Source organism: Cnephaeus nilssonii, assembly GCF_951640355.1.
Source record: "Cnephaeus nilssonii genome assembly, chromosome: 8".
Lineage (NCBI taxonomy): Eukaryota > Metazoa > Chordata > Mammalia > Chiroptera > Vespertilionidae > Cnephaeus > Cnephaeus nilssonii.
The window spans coordinates 92,635,048-92,659,548 of NC_137079.1; the positions used below are offsets into that span (position 1 = coordinate 92,635,048).

General features: G+C 39.2%; 1 protein-coding gene across 2 annotated transcripts in view; it reads right to left on the minus strand.

Moving 5' to 3' along the window:
- COG6 (component of oligomeric golgi complex 6) overlaps nt 1-23,980 on the minus strand; it is a 130,830-nt gene extending 106,850 nt beyond the window's left edge. For both annotated transcript variants that reach the window (XM_079779001.1, XM_079779000.1), the window contains exons 1-5: nt 23,789-23,980; nt 20,991-21,134; nt 16,402-16,473; nt 10,258-10,316; nt 641-752 (exon numbers count right to left, since the gene is read on the minus strand). In XM_079779001.1, coding sequence (XP_079635127.1) covers nt 641-752; nt 10,258-10,316; nt 16,402-16,473; nt 20,991-21,134; nt 23,789-23,941 — 540 coding nt within the window. In that variant the 5' untranslated portion in view covers nt 23,942-23,980. The remainder of the gene's footprint in view (nt 1-640; nt 753-10,257; nt 10,317-16,401; nt 16,474-20,990; nt 21,135-23,788) is intronic.
- Between the last annotated feature and the right edge of the window lie 521 nt (nt 23,981-24,501).

The window sequence follows — 24,501 nt, forward strand, 5'->3', positions numbered from 1 at the left end:
CAGAAAATGCCATGTTACTGTACTGTGAGGTACCAAGGAGAGAGAATGTGTGCATCTATGGGGGGTTGGGGCTGAGGGGAAGAGGCTAAATCCTCATATTTCATGTTAGGAAATCAAAAAAAATAGTTAACACAGATAATTAAAACGTATTTGTTAAATGAAAGAACATATAGTTTATTCTTTATAATTGATCTAATATCCTATACACCCCCATCCCCAGAATAACAGGCACTAAATTTAGTACAAATAACTAATAGTAATCTTTAAATGCATTTGATTGGATAACTTACCTGCCTTTCCATCCCTACCACATTAAAAACATATTCTTTTTAACAATAGCTCTAGAATATAGAATTTACAAAAGCAGCTATTAACAGGTTTGAAATGGTTGACAAAAGACTTAGAGATAAGGAGGAGTGGAAGAGGTGATATAGGTTTTCTTTATAAGCCTTGTACCCTTTAAAAAGGACATGTATTACTTTGGAAAAAAATAAAACAATTTAAAATATGCATCTTAATTTCCAAATTTAAAAATATTTTCAAATCAAACATTTTTTAAATGATAAGATAAAGCCTTAAAATTTTCTCTATGACATCTGTAACTGTAACACTTGAAATAAATATAACAAAAGCAAGATACCTCAGTAATAGGTCCTTCTCTTGTACCTCGGAGAACACTCATTTCATCAGAAGTTAGTTGGAACTTGGATAAGAAAGCATCGGCAACTTGTGCTCTTATTTCTAATCTTTGACTGTAATAACAAAAAACAAAAACTTAATAAATATCAAATACATTGTGCATTTGCATAGCTTTAAAACAAATTATGGTCTAACATACTAACCTTTTAAAATAAAGATGTGGAAGATTCTCAACATCTTTGAAAGTATAATTTCTACCTCAAATACTGGAAGCTCATCAGGTATGTAGGTGATAAAATTAGTTGATATCATTCTACCTCAAATACTTGCACATAGTAAAAGGAGTTAACAATTATAAAAAAGAAGAAAAAAGTTCACATATGGTCCCTACAAATACTTAAATAATTCACATTGTAATAGTAAGGTTATCTTAAAGGAGAGAAATATGCCCATGTTCAACTATTTTCTTCTCAGTATTAAAATTGGTAAGCTTTGAAGTTTTCACAGCAACCAAAAAATCAGGTATATTGTTTTTTGTTTTTTAATTTTAAGTTAGAGCTAGAACTCCAAAACCTATTTACTAATTCCTTATAAATCTATAGTCACTTGTCACTTTTGCCTTCCTGACTTTTTCTGTATACTATGGTAATAAAAAAGCCTTTTAAAATATTTTAACTGATTGCAACCTATTTAGACTAGTTGAAAATTAGGAAAAGGCAAACTCTAGTCTGGAATGCAACTTGCCAAGACCTAAAGGACTGAGCAGAGTGACCATCTAAAGGCAAGTTAGGAATACAAACTACCTGAGCAGAACCACAACATTCCTGGCTTCCGTATCTTAGCTTTGAAGATATATAAATAAAATTCTAAGTGCTTCTTTAGTAGTATTCACAATCTAATAATAACCCCAAAAAATGAACAAAGATAGATATTAACACTATTTGTATAGACAGTCCAATGTATCTATTATCTTTGGTTTATACTCTTGGATTGTGAGATTTTAAATTCACAAAGTCAAATACTACTGCTGAGTAACATAAAAAGCTAAAAAGGAAAATTCTTGCAGGTGGCAATAATGTCATTTATAGCAAATGATAACATAAATCACCTAGTTAAAGATATACTAGTAGATTTAAATGGCATGTATCCTTAACCTTTTGCACTCGGATGTCGAGTGTGACTCGACACGGTTAGCATTGGTAGCAGCTTATATGTCGAGCCACACTGGACACGTAGTTTCACCGCGGGGGGGGGGGGGGGGAAGGAGGATTTTTGTCTATTTTTCCAGTATCTTTTCTTGTTTTCATTAGCAAGAAAGGACAAGTAAAATGTAAATGCCGTCTCAACTGATGCCACCACCTAAGCTTATCTTTTGCATAGGCAGCAATCTTGAGTAGGAGGGTCCAAGGCATCATGCCTTTGAGCTTGCATCATCTTCCCTTGGTAAAGAACCTTCCTTATCTTTTCGTCTCCTAGGTTTGTTTAAGTTTCTATTAGCATATCACAGATGTTGTCATGACACAGGGTTTAGTTGGATGATTGGTTTGCCCCCTAGCAGTCGCATGTTCTGAGTGAATTTCCCTTCCTCAGGATGGATAAGTTTTCCAAAGACATAGAACGCAGCGATGATGAATTTTACTTCGAAAATGAAGAAAAATGTGAAAAATGTAATAGTGACGAAAGTGAGTTCTCCAAGGATGCGAGTGGAGATGATGAACAAATCGCTGGTCCTAGTGGAACTACAGAAAGGAAAAAGTCCCTTGCTTTGCCCAAAGATCTGGCTGAAAGTACTGACAGTGACAGTCACATTGAATTCCTAAAGGCAAAACGAAGACGCACAATTGTTTATTCGAGTGAGAGTGATGGAGATATAGGTGATATCATTGTGAATTCGGGTATAAGACCCAGTGAAAGTTACATTTCTAGGGGAAAACAGGAAAAAGAAAAGTGGACATCTACCTCTGTGAATGACAAAGAGCCTAGCAGAATCCCTTTCTCCACTGGTCAGTTACATGTTGGACCTCAAGTTCCTTCTGGATATGCCATACCAATAGACTTTTTTCAGTTGTTTTTTACTGAGACGTTGATAAAAAAATATAACGGATGAGACAAATGAGTATGCTGGGCATAAAATTAGCCAGAAAGAACTATCCCAACGATCCACTTGGAATAATTGGAAAGATGTGACAATAGAGGAAATGAAGGCTTTTCTTGGTGTAATACTAAATATGGGTGTATTGAATCACCCCAACTTGCAGAGTTATTGGTCCATGGATTTTGGGTCTCATATACCATTTTTTCTATCTGTTTTCAAAAGAGAAAGGTTCTTGCAAATATTTTGGATGTTATACTTGAAAAACGACCAAAAGTCAAGTAAAGATTTGAGATCAAGAACCGAGAAGGTAAACTGCTTCTTGTCATACCTTGAAATGAAATTTAGGGAGAAATTCTGTACTGGAAGAGAGATTGCTGTTGATGAGGCTGTTGTTGGTTTCAAGGGAAAAATACACTTCATCACATATAATCCTAAAAAGCCAACAAAATGGGGTATTCGTTTATATGTCCTCTCAGATTCAAAATGTGGTTACGTACATTCATTTGTCCCTTATTATGGAGGAATAACATCTGAAACGTTGGTGAGACCTGATCTCCCTTTTACTAGCAGAATAGTTTTAGAGCTTCATGAAAGATTGAAGAACTCAGTACCTGGTTCTCAAGGTTATCATTTCTTCACTGACAGATATTACACTAGTGTCACTCTTGCAAAGGAATTGTTCAAGGAAAAAACACACTTGACAGGGACAATAATGCCCAATAGGAAAGATAATCCACCTGTTATCAAACATCCAAAGCTAATGAAAGGAGAGATAGTGGCTTTCAGGGATGAAAATGTAATGCTTCTTGCGTGGAAAGACAAGAGGATAGTCACAATGCTCAGTACCTGGGACACTTCAGAGACTGAGTCTGTGGAAAGGAGAGTGCGTGGTGGTGGGAAGAAAATAGTTCTCAAACCCCAGGTCGTGATCAACTATACAAAGTTTATGGGGGGTGTTGATATAGCTGATCACTACACAGGCACATACTGTTTTATGAGGAAGACTCTAAAATGGTGGCATAAATTGTTTTTCTGGGGGCTTGAGGTCAGTGTTGTAAATTCCTATATATTGTACAAAGAATGCCAAAAAATAAAAAATGAAAAACCGATAACGCATGTGAAATTTATTAGGAAACTAGTACATGATCTTGTTGGAGAATTCAGAGATGGTACACTAACTTCCAGGGGTAGATTATTATCCACTAACTTAGAGCAACGTTTAGATGGAAAGCTCCATATAATCACACCTCACCCTAACAAAAAACACAAAGATTGTGTTGTTTGTTCTAACAGAAAAATCAAAGGAGGAAGAAGAGAGACGATTTACATTTGCAAAACATGTGAATGTAAACCAGGTCTTCATGTGGGTGAATGTTTCAAAAAATATCACACCATGAAAAATTATAGAGATTAAAATTACTCTTTGAATGTATCAATAATTTGAAATATAAAAAAATCCAAATAAATAAGTTTGTATGAAAAGAAACTCCAGTTTTTTATTCTACTGCCGCGCTTTGTAAAATCTGGGGTATTTAAAAAATTAAATCCCGAGTAGAATAAAGGAATCGAGAAAAAAGCAAGCGAGTGCAAAGGGTTAATCATCATATTATGAACATTTACCTTAACAGGTTTTGTTTAATACTTTAAAAATATTTTGTATTTCACATTAATATATTAACTGGATTTTTTGGTCGAATAAATAGGGAATTCTCTTTAACAATCTCCTCACTTCATGGCAGTCCAAGAGCAAATAAGAGCACATTTGAATGCATCCAGGAGCACATCGCCAACCAGGCACGAAGCTTAAAGGGAAGAGAGCAGGCTGAGGGTCTGTCAGAGGTTGTGGTCAGCACACACCCAGGTTAGGTCCCAGGGGTCAGGGGCATTTGTTCCAGCCCACCCAGCACATCCCAAATGGCATGCTGGACAGCCATGCTTCTCCAGTTCCAGAAGCCCCTTCGAGAGGGAAAAGAGAGAAGGCAATGGGAAACAAATTCCAGAAACACTAGCAGGGAAGCAGAAGGTTCCCCTCCCTGAGCCTCAGAGGCCTGTTCCTGATGCCACCCACCTCCTGGAATCTCATGTTAAAGCTCCAAAAGTCACACAGTGGTGGCAACAGAATGACCAAGGTCAGGGCAGAGAAGGCAGGTGTGACTGGGGCCGGAGGCTAGCTGGCAAGGGAATGTGGGCTGACCTCCTGTGGAATATGGCCTCCATGGCTAGTCACAATCCAGAGTGCAAGTGCAGAGAATGTGATCAGGGCTGATGGGGTTCGCGAGAGGACCTGAGGCTGAAGATCAAGTGGCTACAAAAATGAGGGAGCTGGAATGCGGCGGAGGAGGTGGCCAGAGAGTCTCCCCTTGGGTAGAAACTACTAGAACGGGACAGGAACTCGGAGAGGCGCTGAGACCCCACGGAAAGCCCCAGAGATTCTGAGGGGAAGGGTGCTGAGCAAGTGTCAGTTAAGGGCTAGTGTGGGAAGCTGCAGGCAAGCAGCCCCTCCCTTCCTTTCAAGCCAGTCCCTGGTGTTTTGCAATCAGACCCAGAAGAACAAGTCCCCGCAACCCCCACCCCCATCACCCTTCACCCTTCATCCCAGATTCGGCCCCTAGAGGAGGGAAAGGAAAGAGGATGAGGCAGGAGGCAGAAGGTGAGGGGTCTACTGGATATTTTTATCTTCCAGAGGAGGGGTAATGGGTGGGGGGTAGGGGCTGGTTCACGGGCATGTAGACTTTGTGTGGGTTGCCCAGGTTGTAATAGGTGCTGGCAGCTGCTTCTGCAGCCTTGACTTCAGCTGCAGGAGTGGAGGGGACATCAGGGCTGCTGACCTGTGGTTCCATGGGCCCAGGGTAGGGTGGTGATGGGGGCTGCACATATCCCCTGGCCCTGTCCATTATGGGAGGTCTTAGATAGAACTCAGGTGGGGGTGGTGGGTAGGGGTAGCCAGGAAGCAGGAGCACATTCCATTGGTGATAGGCAGTGGAAAGACATAGACCCCGCTGAGCAAGTAGTGGGTTCCAGTGGGGGCTTGCGATGCCACCTGTAGATTTTTAATACTCTTAGATAAAGCTCCAATCATTATCATACAAAATTTAAAGTAATTATAAAACTTCATAAAATTCTTTAAGACCATACAAATTAACTATTTCAACTAAAACATTTTTGGAGCTTCTTTTGCATCTTTAGAGTCTTTGTTAGGCACAAAGAAAATTAATCTTTTTATAGTTTCATTTTGTTTTTACCAAATCAAATATTAGTTTTTTCTTTTTTGGTTTCAAAATTCATTTATTTATATTATCACAAGAATTTAAACATTACATTTGCCATTTAAAGAAAAGGAAGAATGATTAGTCTTTAACATGATTTCAACCTTTGTAAACTTTAGAATGATTATAAAAACTTTTATACTTTTTTTTATTTATTTGTGTGAACAAAGTTTTCTTTGATGATGACAATCAAGAATTCAAAGAGCTCATTCTTAAAATGTCTTAATCAGGAATTGATAGGCATTTCAAGTATACATTTTTATATTAAAAGTTCTGAAGAAAAGGTTATTAATATTTCTACCAAAAAATTGAAAAATATATTTGATATTTATACAAATTCAACATTTAACATTATCTCTAATACTGTGTATTTATTTTTTAAAATTACATGGTGTGAGAAAGCAATGGCATTTTTATTTATTTTTAATCTTTATTGTTGAGATTATTACAGATGTTCCTCTTTTTTTCCCCCCATTGCTCTCCTCCACTGGGTTTCCGCCCCTCTCCAGGCCTTTGCCACCCTATTGTCTGTGTCCATGGGTAATGCATACATGCATATAAAATCTTTGTTTAATCTCTTCCCTTCCCCCCACCCCCCAAGTATTACTTAAATTGATCATATCACATTAAAGTTAATTCCCAAAAAGCAAGTCACAGAAAAATGTTATAGCAACACCCAATTATTTAAAAAAATTATTTACACATAGACATGAATGTTTAGGACATGTATTTATATACTGCTTGAATATTTAAAATAGACTATTTAATCTTTATAATAATTTCTTCAAATCATCCCAGAACATGATTTATGAATACTGTAGTGCCATTTCCCCCCCCCTAAAAATATGTCTCTGTCATATTTTAATGCTACCTTCTAGGCTTACCTCCACCAAATAATTTCAAATTAATAAGAAAAAGACTAGTAGAAAAAATGGGCATAAGATATAATCAAAACAAAAATTGAATATAAATGGCAAAACAAAATGGGAAAAAAATGTCGACTCACCATATTCAATGAAGTGTAAATTAAAAGTGTGACACTAATTTTTCATCTATGAAATTGGCAAAGTTTATAATAACACCTATGCTGACAAGGATTTAATAACAGAGACATTTTCATACATTGCTGATGGACAGGTAAATGGTATATAACCTTTATGGTGAAAAATTTAGGCAATGTACATCAGGTTATTTTTTTAAAGTGTCTACCATTTGATTCATTAATAATATAGGAATACTAGCGGCCCAGTGTGTGAAATAATGCGACACCCAGACCCACCCTGCCTGAGCCTCAGGACCCCAGACCCGCCCTGCATGAGCGGTGGGACCCCAGACCCAACCTGCACAAGCCGTGGGCCCTGCCAGCCCCTCGCGCGCCCCGCTGAGCCACGAGTCCCAGCCTGCGAGAGGTGCTCCACACACCTCCTGGTGACCAGTTGTTTGGTCGTTCCGCTGTTACAGCGTCACGACCACAGGCCTTTTATGATATAGATGTCCTATATCCTAAGGAAATAATCTGAAATGCACATAATGATTCAAAAGCATTTACCAAACCATTACTTGTAGTAATGAAAAAAATACAAACATTCAATAACTTAAGAATGCTTAAACATATGTTGGCTTATTCACAAGACAAATGCCACCACTGAAAGAGACAGTTTTTTAAAAATAAAAGACACAGAAAATGCGCGTAAAATATAACTACGCACACATACTCACTCTGGGAGAAAATATACCAAAATATTACCAGTGACTATGTCTGGGTGGTGAAGTTATATCTAATTTTAATTTTCTTCTCTAAATTTTATAGATTTAAATGAGAGAGGAAGAAAGAAAAGAGGTCTGATACTCCGCTGCTTCAGACATATGTATCTGTGATATTATCTTATATTTGTACAAAAGCAACAGTTTTATATTTTTGTGTTACCAATTCAAAACCTTAAAGTAGTTTAAATAAGTAACATAATTAAAGCTACTAAAAAATAGCCCTGGCCAGGGCTATGAGTTTAATTCCTGGTCAAGGGCATCCACAACTCTACTAGGGGAGGTGCAGGAAGCAACTATTCCATGGCGCGCGCTCGCGCGCGCTCTCTCTCTCTCTCTCTCTCTCTCTCTCTCTCTCTCTCTCTCTCTCTCCCTCCCCGCCTCCTCCTTCCCCAACCCCTCCACTCCCCAGCCTTCTCCCTCCCTTCCACCTTCCACTCTCTCTAGAAACCAATGAAAAAAATATCCTCAGGTGAGGATTTAAAAAAAAAAAAACTACTAAAAATTAAATAAGAAATATTGAGATAGAATGAGAAAGCAAATAACATAGCTAAGTAAAGCTACTGCAATTAAGCACAAAAGAGCCTAAGCTTGCTAGCCACCACAGCCTTTAGAAATAAGCTATGCTAAACAGGTTTCTATATCTAACAAAAGAGGAGGGGGATGGAGGAGTACAGTTTTATGATGTATGTCAGGAGTGTTCTACACTAGATAAATGAGTTAATCATCACACAGATATTATTCTCTTTTATCAGATGTGTAAACTGAGGCTATGGGAGATTAAGAAATAACTTACACAAAATAAAAAATCTAATGAGATTTAGATTAGAAGTCAGATTTTTGTCCTCAAAGCCTACATTCTTTCCACGTTAATATGTTATACCTCAAAAAGACACAAACATTCACCAGATACTTTTTTTCAGTCCAGAGAGAAATTTGGTGGGTGGGCTTTTACAAGAGATAATAATATATATAATGAATAGTCATTTCAATTGTATTAAAAAAGATGGAAGTATGATCATGTAGATTTAGTCTTTCTAGACTATCAATGAAACGCATCTTCTATCAACTAAATATTAAGGGGAAATGTTAAGCTGCAGTTCTATGAAGACAATTCTACATTGACTTTACCTGTCAGAGCATCAGCTGTCACAATGACTGACCTTTTTCAACACCGGTTAGAAAAATATTCATATCCTGTATACATTTACTGTCTGAATGAGGATAACATGTTATCCAAATAAGCCCATTGAATTTCTATTTCTAAAGCTAACTATTTAACAAATTTTCTTGTTAAAATTTTTTTTTAATTTATTTAAAAATGGGAAAACACCTCTCTGCCAGCTCATACGAATTTGTTATCATAATGTCTGCTATGTAATTTTCCTTAGATACAGTCACACAAAATCCACCTGGTACAGCATTTCTATAGCTCTTGGCATACTAGAATGTCACAAATTTTCACTTGCTAAAAGTATACCAGGCCAAAACACTCTGATAGGCTTACTAAAATAATGACCATAACCTTACCTAGTTTTGAGAAAATATGAACAGAAGAAAAATGTTCTAATATTTCTTCCTGTAGACATTAATCGGAATCCCATATATGTTATAAGCTGCAATACAATGCTTATTTTTCAGTTTTTATTTTACCTTCCTTCCCTAACGTTACAATAGTTGCATTCCACATCTATGCACTCAAAAATTTTTTATTGAATCCATGTGTTAGGCACTGGAGACACAAGGAGAATAAGAAATTGTCATTGTTCTCAAGGAGCTCACAATTTGGTAGGAAAAAAGATACATGAAATGAAACCAACAATATATTACAAGAGACTATAATACACACTATAATACATGACTCCACATTGTATTGACTGGGTCAACAAATATTAGTATTCCTATTTGTAAACCACTCCAAGAAGAATTTATACAATTACCTCTTGAATATACCAGAGAAAATACATCATAGTTAAAACAAAATGGACAATGATTGTAAAAAAAAATTTTTTTAAATACTGCCCAACTGGTGTGGCTCAGTGGTTGAGTGTCAACCTATGAACCAGGAAGTCATGGTTCAAATTCTCTGTCAGGGAACATGCCTGGGTTTGGGGTTCGATCCCCAATGGGGGGCATGCAGGAGGCAGCTGGTCAATGATTCTCTCTCATCATTGATGTTTTTATCTCTCTCTCCCTCACCTTTCCTCTCTGAAATCAATAAAAATATATTAAAAATATGCCTATGTTTTAAATAGCAATCATTTTTAATTCTACAGCTAACAATAACATATTGTCAACTCCATAAAAGGGATAATCCCTTAACCTCAATATCAAGTTTAATGTTGGACAACAGCTTAAACCTCATATGTTATAACAATCTTGAATCATGTTTTTTATTATTTTGTTTTAAATTTGAGTTGGCTTCGTCTATAATTTTCTTTCCACTTAACCTCCAAATTAATGAAGGGGTGATTATATATAAGAAGAACTTACCTTTCGGCTTGAAGCTTAGTGGTTTTTACTATCAAATCTTGAGTCTGTTCTTTTGCTGCCTAAAATTATAAACATATCTAATATCAGTACATTTCAATTTTGTTATACTTCAAAAAACTAATACTACCACTTACTGGAGTTTAGACTTATAGCAAAGGAGATCACACTCCAGAACTCAAAAGTTTATAAAAACACCCGAGTCGTAATTAAAACTTAAGTTTTAAGGCTCATATACTACCTTTACCAAGAAGAACTCACTCAATGTTATTAAAACATACATCATACTAAGGCTTACAAAAAAGAAAAAGATATCAGGATGCTGACTAAAGAATTTAACAGTTCGTGATGCTTTTTGTGAAACAGAAGCACTGGAAGGGCAAGTTAAGGATGAAGAATATGACTTGTTATGCACATGGTGAGACACCATGAGACCTCTAAATGGAGTTGTAAGTTAAGTCACTGAAATACTCATCAGAAATGGCCAAGATGGAGATAAACATTTGGGAGTTGAGATATACAAACTACCTCTCATATAAAGTTTTGGTGAAGATTAGAAACAGCCCTATCTAAAAGACACAAGCTGCTCCTGACCAAGTTCCATACCAAGCAGTCCTCCCTCCCACAAGCCAGAGCTGAAAGGATCAGGAGCAACAACCTGAAAATAAGGTGTTCTATCCAAGAATAGGCAAATATTTATAAAGTAGATTAAAACAAAAGACAGATGTAGTCAATCAGATTCTCTCAAAGACCTGAAATAAGGCAGTTATTAATGAGGGAAGAAACAGTGGTTGTAAGGCAAAAAAAAGACAGAGGGTCTAGGCCTTGAGGGGATATTGAGTCAAAAGAATATATACATAAAGTCGCTACTAAATGGAAATTATCCTATATAATAAAAGAGTAATATGTAAATTAGCCATCACTCCGTGACAAAAATGGCGGCGCCCATAGCAGACGCTGGAGGCATCGCCCTGGCAACGGGAGCCCAGCATCTGCTCCTTGGCCACGGAGGGGTCTCTGGCCAGAGGACTGGGAGCGGGATGCTGAGCTCGTGTTGCCAATGGCAGCGCGAGCTCAGCGTCCTCGCCACGGCTGTGCTGCGGCAGAGAAGGGGCCTCTGGGGCAGCGATTCCACATCCCCAGCCCGGCCGGCCGTGCGGCGGGAGTGAAGGGGCCTCCGGGGCCGCCCGCCCACGTCTCCTCCGGTGCCGGGTCCTCCACCTGCAGCCCCCAGTCGCAGCCCATCAGCCCCAGTCGCAGACTGGAAGCCCCTTGCCAGCAGTCCAGACGGGACCAGTGTGGCACCGTGGTGGTGGGTGTCAGCGGGCATGCTACAGACATCAAATCACTGCCACCGAGGCCACCCCCCCACACACACTCGCAAGTAGTATGGTCCAAGGGGGTGACTCCTAAGGCAAGGCTCCCATGGCAGCTGATGCTCACCATGCCAGGTGAGGAAGCCAGACCTGAAAGCCCAAGCCCCCGAGTACCCGAACTGCAGGGCATCGTGGGCCAGGGCCCTGAGGAGGCCCCAGGACAAGCATCTTCCCAGAGGCTGTGCAGAAGGAGGGGAGGAACCTCTGGCTAGAGGCCGGGGTGAGGGATGCTGGTGTCTTTGCAGGCCAAGACAGGGCTGAGGGACACGCCCCCTCCGCACCCCCGTGCACGAATTTCATGCACCGGGCCTCTAGTAAAATTATAAAGTACTAGAGGCCCAGTGCATGATTAAATCATGCACGTGTAGGGTCCCCTAGGCCTAATCTGCCATCCTGGTGCCGGAGCGGACAGGCACCCAGCTCCCATGCTTTCGCTTTCGATCGCGGGGGAGCTGGGTGCCTGTCCACTGGTGCAACAGGCCTTTCAGAAGCCTCCGGCGTGGCGGAGGCTTCTGAAAGGCCTGGTGCCGGAGCAGACAGGCACCCAGCTCCCCCGCTTTTGATGGTCCGCAGCGGGATGTGAGCTCGCTGCCCCAGAGGCCCCTTCTGTGCCGCAGCACAGCCATGGCGCAGACGCTGAGCTCGCGCCGCCGCTGGTGACATGAGCTCAGCATCCTGCTGGCCCAATCAGCCACCCCGGCCACCCTGCGTCCCGCCCCCCCGCACCTCCTGGCCAATCGTGGGCATAGCGAAGGTACAGTCAATTTGCATATTTGTCTATTATTAGGTAGTACTAGGACTATATCCCAAGAAACCAGAAACACCAACCAGAAACACCAACCATATATGCACCCTTATGTTCATATCAGCACAATTTACAATTGCTAAGATTTGGAAACAACCTACATGCCCATCAGCAGTTGAGTAGATTAAAAAACTGTGGTACATCTATACCAGTGGTCAGCAAACCGCGGCTTGTGACCCACATGTGGCTCTTTGGCCCCTTGAGTGTGGCTCTTCCACAAAATACCACGTGCGGGCGTGCACGTACAGTGCGATTGAAACTTCGTGGCCCATGCGCAGAAGTCGGTTTTCGGCCTGGGCGAGTCTATTTTGAAGAAGTGGCATTAGAACACTCAAGGGGCCAAAGAGCCGCATGTGGCTCGAGAACCGCAGTTTGCCGACCACTGATCTACACAATGGAATACTATGCTGCTATAAAAAAGAAGGAACTTTTACCAATTACAACAGCATGGATGGAACTGGAGAGCATTATGCTAAGCGAAATAAGCCAGTCAGAGAAAGATAAATATCAAATGATCTCACTTATATGTGGGATATAATGATCAACATAATTTGATGACAAATGGGAGGGGAGAGTTAGAGAGCAACCAAAGGACTTGTATGCATGCATACGAGCATAACCAATGGACACAGACACTGGGGTGGTGGGGGCTTGCCCGGGGTGGGAATGGCTGGCGGGGGTGTGTCAATTGGAGAAAAAGGAGACATATGTAAAACTTTAGACAATTAAAAAAATTATATAGTAGACAAAAACACAGAGTGGAGGGCAGTCTGTTAAAGAGAGAATACCAGAAAAAAACAAAGGAAGGTTGGGGGTCATTTTCATGCTGGGTCAGTCCAAAAATACACTTCTGCTGCTAATGTTTCTAGAGCTGCATTAGATCTAAAAACACCCTCCAACCACCACCAAGTTCTGGGTTCTTAAAGCCAAGTCCAGATTGTCAATGACATTTTCTCTTACTGATTTATCTACCTCCTCTCAGTCGTTAACAGAGCCCCACCCTCATCTCTAGGGAAGCTATTTTGAGTCTGTTTTCCTTGCAACCAAATTAAGTGCCCAAGAAATAGTAGATATTTTTAAGAAAATAGATTTAAACCTAGATAATTTAGCAGATCATGAACTTTTAATGAATGGTGCCAAACATGATAGCTCCCATGATATTCTTCTAAAATTACTACTCTTCAAATCCAATAACTTCTTCAAATGTTTATCTTTCCTAATGTCATTTTGCTTTAAAGATCCACTTCCACACTTTATCTTGCCTTGTACAATTTTTTTAAATATTATATTTCAATTCTAAAACTTATTAACATCCTATCTAATAAAGAGGGAATATGCTAATTGACTCTCATGCTGTCACAAAGATGGTGGCGCCCACAGCCAATAAGGAGGGAATATGCTAATTGACTGCCATGCCCTCAAAGATGGTGGCGCCCATAGCCACAAGATGGTGGCGCCCAGTCCCCATCCCCACCAAGGTGGCAGGTGCGAGAAAAGGCTCCGAGCACCTGCCTCCAGAGTCCCCCAGTTCCCTCAGTCCCCCAGCTGCCCAGGGCTGCCCGAGGCTCAGGTAACTAGGGCCGGCCAAGGCTTGCACTGCCAGCAGTGGCAGCAGCAGAGGTGTGATGGGGCGTCACCTTCCCCTGATCGCCGGATCACTTCCCGCCCCTGAGGGCTCCTGGACTGTGAGAGGGGGCAGGCCAGCCTGAGGGATCCCCCCTCCAGTGCATGAATTTTCATGCACCGAGCCTCTAGTATTTTAATATTTATGAAAAAAGAGTGCTTCACAAAATCAATATCATAAAATGCGTATTAGCTTCTCTTTAGCCTTAGTAATTACTAAATTAAGGGTTATCTTATAAACACCACCATCAATTAATCACTGAATATTATACTTGTGTAAAATGTTATGCAATTAGAATTTTTGCATTTCCTGACTCTTCATTTACAAATTGTGGTAATGATTCCAAATTAATGTTTAATAATACTTGTAAAGATTATTACCCTAAAATAATTTTAGTCAATTTATCTTCAATGTCAAAGATGATTACTTCTCATTAAATAATAAACATATGACTACAAATATAATTTATTAAAGTACAAACATAGCCAAAGGGATAAACCATAGCATACCAAAAAAATTTCTGATTTAATTTCTAAATGTATCTCATAATATCAATTTCTAAACTGTCCTAAATCCAAAGCATTTTAGAAAAATTAATTAACTAATTAAATTATAACACTCTATAAGTCATTATAACACCCTATAATGTAAAAAGAGAGGGGATTTACCAAGAAATACTTCTTTTTATAAATAAATGAATTGAAAACATTATTCTAGAGTTGATAGTATAAGTGGGTACTATTAAGTTTATAACAACACTATATCCAAATAAATTAGTGCCAATAAATAAGATTTTCAAAATCATAGATCTAACACCTACTAATCTAAGAATAAAAAATGAATGTATCATACATGAGTGAAATCATGTGGTTCTTGTCCTTTTCCACCTAACATTTTACTTAGGATGGTGAGCACACAATGCAGTACAGATGATGTATTATAGAACTGTACACCTGAAACCTATAAAATGTTATTAACCAATAGTACCCCCAATAAATTAAATTAAATTAAAAACAGTGAATGTAAACAATAAGTAGTATAAAATATTTTTAAATATTCAATATAAAAAGCTATGAGGAAATCTTGCAAGTCTGGAAAGAAAAGTCAAAGAAAATCAATTACTATGCAACAAAAGTAAGTACAAAAAAGTGAAAAGGCAACAATTAGCAGTTTATATGATTATTTAGATACTAGAAACCCGTTGCACGAAGCTTCGTGCAATAGACTTTCACCTGGCTGCAGGCACCAGTTTTCCGCCAGCAGCAGTTTTCCTCTGACCACCCGCCGATCAGAGCGCCTCCCGCCAGCTCGATCAGCCACCCCGAGAGGAACTCCGATCCGGGAGGCGCTCCGATCGGCAGGTGGCCAGCGGAAAACTGCTGCTGGCGGAAAACTGCTGCCAGCAGCCACGCAATCGGCCACCACCAGCGTCTTCCACAGCATCGGCCGTTTAGTCTGGCGGTAGGAGCGGGGCGCGGGGACTCGCAAGTCCCCGCCCCCCGCTCCTACCGCCAGCCAATCGGCCACCCTGAGTCCCGCCCCCCGCGCCTCCAGCCAGCCCAATCGTGGGCGTAGCGGAGTGATGAATTTGCATATTGCCTTTTTATTATGTAGGATTGTATAATTAACAAAGATCTAAATATTAGAAAATAAATATACCAATAATATTTGATGTGTTAGTTAAGAATAAAAAAATTAGACAACACTAGGAAAGTTAAAATTTTAGAAACAGGAAATTGACTAGTTCTGCAGACAGATCATACAAGTACCTACAATTATTCTGTGGAATATGCATAGATTCATGATTCTTCCTATAATAATTGTAGCTGACAATAGGTCCAAGAGAATCTTATAAAAGTTTGTAATAAAAATGTGAAGGTAGTAGAAATAATCATGACTGACTCTTAATTTAGGAAGAACCTATTCCACATGACTGAGGATAATTAGATTAAATGCTAACTCCACAACCAAAACAGAGGTTCAGAACAGTTTTAATATACAGGCTATGAGTAAAATTAAACATATTTTCCTGAGATTTTTTTTTTTTAGGCTGAGCACGATTCATAATTAAGCTTGAGTTTGAACTTACTCCTAAGGCTTTCTATTAAGAAATTATTTCTGCTGGACTTATGGCATATATATGGGATTGAAAGGTTTATCAAAACTCTACACAGTTAGCTCTGTACCAGCCAGATCAAAATATAAAGGCTTCTGGAGTTAACTGAACAATATTACAAACTTCCTACAGGGCATGATGTAGTAGATATCCATACATTTTGTAGACCTCTCTAACAGTTACTTTGTACCAGGAACTATGCTAAAATCAAGCCATTATACAGTACCTGTAAGCGACTTGTCATATCTTGACAACAGCTACTCATTGCTTGAACATCTTCATTTATGCTTTCAAGTTCCTGAAAGGAGAAAAGTTAACACCATAAAATATACTGGTAAAAAATTTCTCTTCTCTAAGCCAAATCCTGATTTTCAACCCATGAATTTTTTCCCCATAAAACATAACTAAATATCCCATATTTAAGACTAGAAATGATTAAAAATAAGAACATCTAGTGTTAGAAAAGGTGTAAAATAAACTAGTGAAACAAAAAATGGCAAATGCTTGCCCTGACCAGTGTGGGTCAATGGTTAGAGTGTCAGCCCACACAAGGAAGGGTCAAAGGGTCATGGGTTTGATTCCCAGTCAAGGACACATACCTGAGTTGCAGGTTCAATCCCTGGGCCAGGGCCCGGTCGGGCACTTGCATGAGGCAACCAATTGATGTGTCTCTCATGTAGATGTTTCTTTCTCTCTCTCTTCCTGATTGCTCCTAACTGCTTCTGCCTGCCAGCCTGATCACCCCCTAACCACTCCCCTGCCAGCCTAATTGATGCCTAACTGCTCCCCTGCCAGCCTGATTGCCCCTAATTGCCCTCCCCTGTAGTCCTGGTCACCCCTAACTGCCCTCCCCTGAAGGCCGGGTCACCCCTAACTGCCCTCCCCTGCAGGCCTGGTCATTCCTAACTGCCCTCCCCTGCAGGCCTGGTCCCCCCCAACTACCCTCGCCTGCAGGCCTGGTCCCCCCAACTGCTCTCCCCTGCAGGCCTGGGTCCCCCCCAACTTCCCTTCCCTGCAGGCCCGGTCAACCCCAACTGCCCTCCCCTGCTGGCCATCTTGTGGCGGCCATCTTCTGTCCACATGGGGGCAGTCATCTTTGACCACATGGAGCAGCCATCTTGTGTGTTGGAGTGATGGTCAGTTTGCATATTACTCTTTTATTAGATAGGATAAACATAAATCTCAGTTCTAGAATTAAGATTTTTTTCCTTCTCTCTATTAAGTACTTTATATTATAAAAATTATAGCACCAGATATTTTCAAATGCCACTCTTCACATTTGTCTATAATCAGTATGTAATTCAAATTACTAAACTAAGTTCTAAACTGTTTTGATGTAAATAATAAAAGAAGCAGGTATAATTGATATTAGCAATAGCAGATAAACAAACTCATCTCACCATTCCCTTAAATTTTACTGTATAATATAAAAATAATAGTACTATGACATTATCAGTCAGCTAGGTCAAAAATATCTACTCCTAATGTTTACTTTAGCTACCATATTAAATGGGTTTGCTTTGTAAAATAATAGAAATTACATCTCTCAATATATGACTTAAATGTAGAGATTTGCTAAATTGTAATTCAAGGGACTTTTACACTGTAAAGTCTTTGAACTTAGAGTAAACTGTCTTCTTTTTTCCCTAATTAAATAAAATTATAGGTTGTGAAATACAACTAGAGTATGATAAATTCTTTAAAATCTTTTTTGTTATGTAGAATTTTCAAAAATATCCAAATGTTGAGATACTATGAATGACCATGTACATATTATCTGGTTCAACAATTACCAACTTGTGACCACCTTTGTTTCACCTCTACCCACTTTCTTCCTCTTTCCCACTCACTTTCTCCTTCCCCCACAAACAGAATCATTTTGAATTCCAGATATATAATTTCATCCACAATCATATCCATATGTATTTCTATGAGGACTCAAAAAAAGACACAATGCTATTTACATATCTAATCATTTAACAATAATCTATTAACCTTTTGCACTCGGATGTCAAGTGTGACTCGACACGGTAGCAGCTCGTATGTATTTGAAATATAAAAAAATCCAAATAAATAATTTTTTATGAAAAGAAACTCCAGTTTTTTATTCTACTGCCACGCTTTGTAAAATCTGGGGTATTTAAAAAATTAAATCCCGAGTAGAATAAAGGAATCGAGAAAAAAGCAAGCGAGTGCAAAGGGTTAAAGTAAATATCTAATCAGTGTTCAAATTTCCCCAATTGTCTCAATTTTTTACCAATTTGTTCAAATGAGGAACCAAAGAAGATTCACAAATAGTAATTAACTGAATATTTCTTTTTTTTTTTAATTATTGCTTAAAGAGAGAGAAAGAGAAACATCAATTTGTTGTTCCACTTATTTACTCATTCATTGGTTGATTCTTATATGTGACCTGGATCAAACCTGAAACTGTGGCATATCAGGAAGACACTCTAACCAACTGAATTATCTAGCCAGGGCCCTCCTCCTCCCTCCCTCCCTCCCTCCCTCTCTCTCTCTCTATTTCTTTTATTTTTTTCTTTCTTTTGTCTGTTTGTTTCTTCCTTTCTATCTTGTTTTTGTTTTGTTTTTTATAATTTATTTGTTGAAGAAACCAGTTCATTTGCCCATACAGTTTCCAACATTCCAGATTTTGCTGACAGTCTTCATGCTGTTAATATACTCTTCTGTTGCCTGCATTTCCTATAAACTGCAGCAGTTAGATCTAGAAGCTTGATTACATCTGGTTCCATTTTCTGGCAAGAATTCTGGTGTTGTATAACTTTACTAGAGGCCCGATGCACAAAGATTCGTGCAAGAATGGGCCTTCCTTCCCTGGCTGCTGGCACTGCCTTCACTCTGGCCGGAGCAGCCTTTCTGCTCCAGCCCGGAGCCACCTTTCTGCCTTCCCACACTGCCCAGAGGCCCAGAGAAGCTGGGATGGTGCGGAATGCCTGCGACATCACCATGGTGACGACACAAGCATCCTGCCCTGCCCCCGGCGTGCCTGCATATGCAAATTAACCCGCCATCTTTGTTTGTTTAATTTGCATACTCACTCCTGATTGGTTGGTGGGCATCACGCAGGTATGGTCAATTAGCATGTTACTCTTTTATTAGGTAGATTAATAGTCACATATATGGTTTTTCCTCTTTTTGTGAGGGTAGCAGCTAGTGATGATCAAAGGCTTGATCAGTGGTTCTCAACTGCGGCAGTTTTGCCCTGCAAGGGGGCATTTGGCATTGTCTGGAGACATTTTTTTGATTGAAATAACTGGGGGGAAAATGGTGCTACTGGCATCTAGTGTTTAGAGGCTAGAGATGCTACTAAACATTCTATATTGCAAATGTAGAATGTTGAAAAACCCTGAGCTAGACCTACATATTCAAGAGTGGTTATAACTTCTAATCTAATTCTACCATTTCTTCTTCATTTATTAGATGGAATATTTCTATAAAGAAAAGTTTGCCCTCAACAACCGTATATAATTGGTATAAAAGGTAGGATTAATGTTTAGTAATTCTTTCCTTTTATTTAAAAGTTTTCAAAATAATAAATTGGTTCCCTTACATCCACCAAAGATAACTAATGAGGGTTTTGTTTGGTTTCTGATATCATTATGAATTCATGGACTAAACATGTTTGATGTGTTTCAGTCCACTGAGTTATTCTTACTGATGCTCAAATAGTCCTACGTTTGGTCAGTAGAAGCCTTTTCAAGTAGCTCCAGTCTTTCTGATACTTTCCCAATAATCACAGACAGCTTTCTTGCTTTCTGGTACTGATAATATTATTTCTTCCAGTAGGAAAGGGTGTTTAGAAAGCAAAATCTGGATGTGCTCATTGCTACCAGTTCTTCCTATTTTGGTGAACACCACTTTACTTTCCATTTAACCTTCCAGATTACTAGTCTTTACTCAATGAAAACCTACTAAATTGTTTAAAATGTTTTTATTAAGTACTCATTGAAACCATGTATCACTCTCATACAACTCACACAGAAATATTAACTATGTAATATTATGATGTCATATTAACATAATTAACAATATGTTACATAATGAAAATAGACCATAAAAAATAAAATTCATTTTACCTGATGATGAGTAGACTGCTCACTCAAGTATGATGAATCATTATTTATACATTGAAGTATTCATCTTAATTAATCTGAACTTTTCATAATTTATTTTTTTAATATATTTTATTGATTTTTAACAGAGAGGAAGGGAGAAGGATAGAGTTAGAAACAGCAATGAGAGAGAAACATTGATCAGCTGCCTCCTACACACCCCCTACTGGGGATGTGCCCATAACCAAGGTACATGCCCTTGACTGGAATCGAACCTGGGACCCTTCAGTCCGCAGGCCGATGCTCTATCCACTGAGCCAAACTGGTTAGGGCTGAAATTTACATAATTTAAAATGTATTAAAGGAATTCAATTTTAATTACCTTCAATGGGGAAGTGGTTATCCAAGGGAGATTTATTCAATGAGGGAATATCTCTACTGGAAAACTATTCAGAGAAATGTTATTTATTATTATTATTATTGTTTAAAAAGCTAAAATTCCACAGAGAATATCCTAGAACAAATGTTACAACTTTTTAAGAACCAGCATTAGTGGAAGTCACAGATTCAGAAATCACTCTAATCCAAAGACTAAAATGCTTCTGGAGTAAGTAGTTAAATTTTCTATTTGAACTTGATACATGAATAGCAAATATGCCAACCTAATTAATCAAAATACTTAGTACAGAGTCAGGCATGTAGTAAATTTTCAATAAATGCTTAATGAAAAGAGTTTACATACTTCCTTCACTTCCTTGAAAATGCTTACAAATTCTTCATTGATGGCTAAACTTCTGCGTTCAATATCTCCACGTAAATTTCTTCGCGTCCGCAAACTATTTTCAACAAAAAAGGTTGAAAGTGCCTTGAGAGCTTCCAACATTTCCTAAACAAGTGATGATAGAAGAAAATTATTGGGATCAATTTTCAAATGTTTTTCTAGTCTCAAGCCAAAAATTAATAAAATCATTTTCAAATAATGTTCCATTAAACAACCCCCAAAATGTTGAATGACCTTCACATTACTAACAGTGCCAGCATTATTTCTGAAACATAATAAGGATATACTTATTGTGTATTGTGGCATGTATACAAGGTTATTTACTTCAGAACTGTTTGTAATTGCAAAGATTAGAAATGACTTTAATGTCTATTTAAAGGGGATTGGTTAAAGAAATTATGATACATCCATTCTAAAAAGGTGAAAAATCTTATATGCTTATATAAATCTTTTTCTGGAAGGATATATAAAAGAAACAAATACCACCGGCAGCCAGTAGGAACTGAGTAAATGGGAGCAAAATTTAAAGAAACTTAGAGAGGTAGGCCTCTTTGAAGTGACTTTTGAACTTAGGCCTGAGTGATAGGAAAGCAACATTGGTGTGGGCAAAGCCTTCCACAGACAAAGGAAATGAATGCAAAGATCCTAAAGCAGCAGAAAGGCCAATGTGACTAAAGCTATGGGAAACTACTAGAGGTTTTAAACACAGGAGTAATGTAATATGCTTTACATATTTAAAAGTTTGTTCCAACTTTGTGAGGATGGGTGGTAGAAGGGGGCAAGAAAAGCAGCAAGTAGGGAAAAAACAAAATAATCCAAGCAAGATTTGATAGTAGCATAGACCAACACGGTGGTAGCACTGCAGGTGATATTTTTTTCAAGGTAGAGCCTGTAAGACTTGCTAATGGACTGGATGTGGGATGTGAAAAAAAAATGACAGGTATCAAACATTACTTACATGCTTCTTGATTATATGGGTAAAAGATGATATTCTTTAATAACAGTAGGGAGAGAACCAGTTTGGAGAAAAAGAGTTCTAGTGATGTTAAGTTTTTATTATGTCGATCAGGTGTCCAATTGGAGGTGCCATATGGACAATTGATTGTACAAATCTGGATCTCCATAGAGGTGTCAGAAATAGGATTATAAATGTGAGAATCATAATGCTTTTTGGTATTTAAAATTATGAAAGTAAGCGAGTTCTTCTATAGAGAGATGAATAGAGGAGAGAGGACAGAGGACCAGGCCCAAGATATAAAACAGGAACCTAAATCTTACACATATTAATTCCTACAACCAAACTAACACACTATATAGTCTAACAGGCCTCCCTTCCATGTTATTTTGAAATACTGGCTGGATTGACAAAAATAGTAAAGCTATTTAAATTCAATTTAATACTTAAGAGAGAGGAAAATATCTTTGTTGTCATTGTTGACTATTACAGATGTCCCCCGTTTTCCCCTTTGCCACACCCCCTCCCCAGGCCTTCACCACACTCTTGTCTTAGTCCATGGGCTCTTTAGGCTACCGTCTTGGAATGTCTCTTAGGGCTTGGCTCAAAGAAGTAGTCAGTAAATGTTGAATGAACAAAATCACACAGACTTGACTGTAAATTATAACTCCACCAATTACTAGTTATATGATGTAACTTACACTCCCTATATACCTTATTTTTCTCATGAGTAAAAGGAAATAATGTCAATTTATTGGAGTAGCTGTATTAAATGAGATAATATCAATATTTGACACTGTTTTAAACACTTAATAAATTGTATGATAAAATTAACGTTTAATAACTAACAGTAAGTGCCTGGCACTTGTCTGAGCACTTCACCTGGATTCTTTCATTGAACCCTCAGAACAATCCTGAGGTTACTAGCAGTATTCACAATTTAGAAATAATAAAACATAAGCTTAGAGAAGTTAATGGATTCACTTAAATCATAATGCATCAATTTGGTGGTTTTACCTAATAAGTAGTAGCCTAGAGACAGCCTTACTCATTATATTATGATGTTATTTTTTACACACAAATTCTTATTGACACCTTGTTTGCAGTAACCTACAAATTTCTAAAAGTTCAGTGATATATTATCAGCCAATTTACCTAGAGACTCAGTGATAGAGAAGCGCTAACCAGCTGTGATGGAGCTATAAAGTCCAATCTAAATTTCAGGAAATACTTGGGAAAGGATGTGGACAATCAATTTTGTACAGAAACACAGCTTGAGCCCATAAATCACAGGCAGTACTTAGACTAAATAAATATTATTTCATCTTAGCCACGAGCAGGTTCTTCCGCATTGCCTTACATAAAATATAAGTAAGAAATAAAATAAATTATATAAAATAATTTCATATTTAATTGTTTTAACTTGTCAATGGAAATGCTCACTTACACCTAACCCTGTTCTCCCGGTCCTCGTACCCCCGATTCACGTTGTCTTATCTTGTAATTTGCTCTTTTGCATCGGTTTCTTATCCTACCTCTCCCACTCGGACCCGAACCACTCCGAGGTTAGGAGAGGGACCCACGGCTTCCTCCCAGATCCGAAGTCATCAAGGAACCTTTTTAAATAGGAGCAATACCCGGGAAACCTCTTTCCTTTCCCAGGGCGCCCCGCCTCCCCTCGTCACCCTCCCCGCGAAGGTCTGGGTGTCCTCCCGGCGGGGGACCGGGTGTCGGACGGAGGCCGCCGGGTCCCGGTTCAGCCCCGCGGGCGACGCGCGCCCCCGGCCCCGCCAGCCCCGGTTACCTTGTCATTGTCCAGCCGCGTCTCCAAAATCTTATGCAGCTTCCGCGACAGCGGGTTGTTGGGTTGCGCCGAGGACCCGCCTGCCCCATTGCTGAGGCCGTTGGCAGCCCCGGACGCGGGGACTGCGACTGCTTCCCCGTTACCCTCGGCCATAGCGCTGGAGCCCACCCCCAGCGCAGCGGGAGCCACCGCGGACCGGCAGCCGAGCACTGCGCGTGCGCGGTGTGCTGCGCATGCGCCCGGAGAAGGCTGTGCAGGGACAGCTCTGCTCAGCCAGGCCCAGGGAAGCGATAAGGCAGAGAAGCTACAGGGAGGCGGAGCAAAACCCTCAGCGGGAGAGGAGGGGACCAATGTGGTCTGATCTGCAGTCAGATTCAGCGTTCTGGATTAATATTTATGGGATTGAAAGGATTTCATAATTCTGAATCTATGAAGTATAAGCTGTATGTTATAGTCAGCCCCCTCTCCCCAACACCACAGAGGTGTTACGAACAGGACAGCCCTCTGAGTCAGAGGGAGAGAGCTGTTCCCAATCTCGATTCTATCTTCTCATATAAATGTGTTTAAATGAGAGACCTTTATGTATTGTGAAAAGCCAATTTATTAAAGCAATTAAAGCATGCACCTTTATTGAAAAAGCAAAGCAAGCAAACTGATACATCTAGTTTATGAAGTGCAGACAGGCTTATAGCTCATTTGAAGAGCAGGTTGGG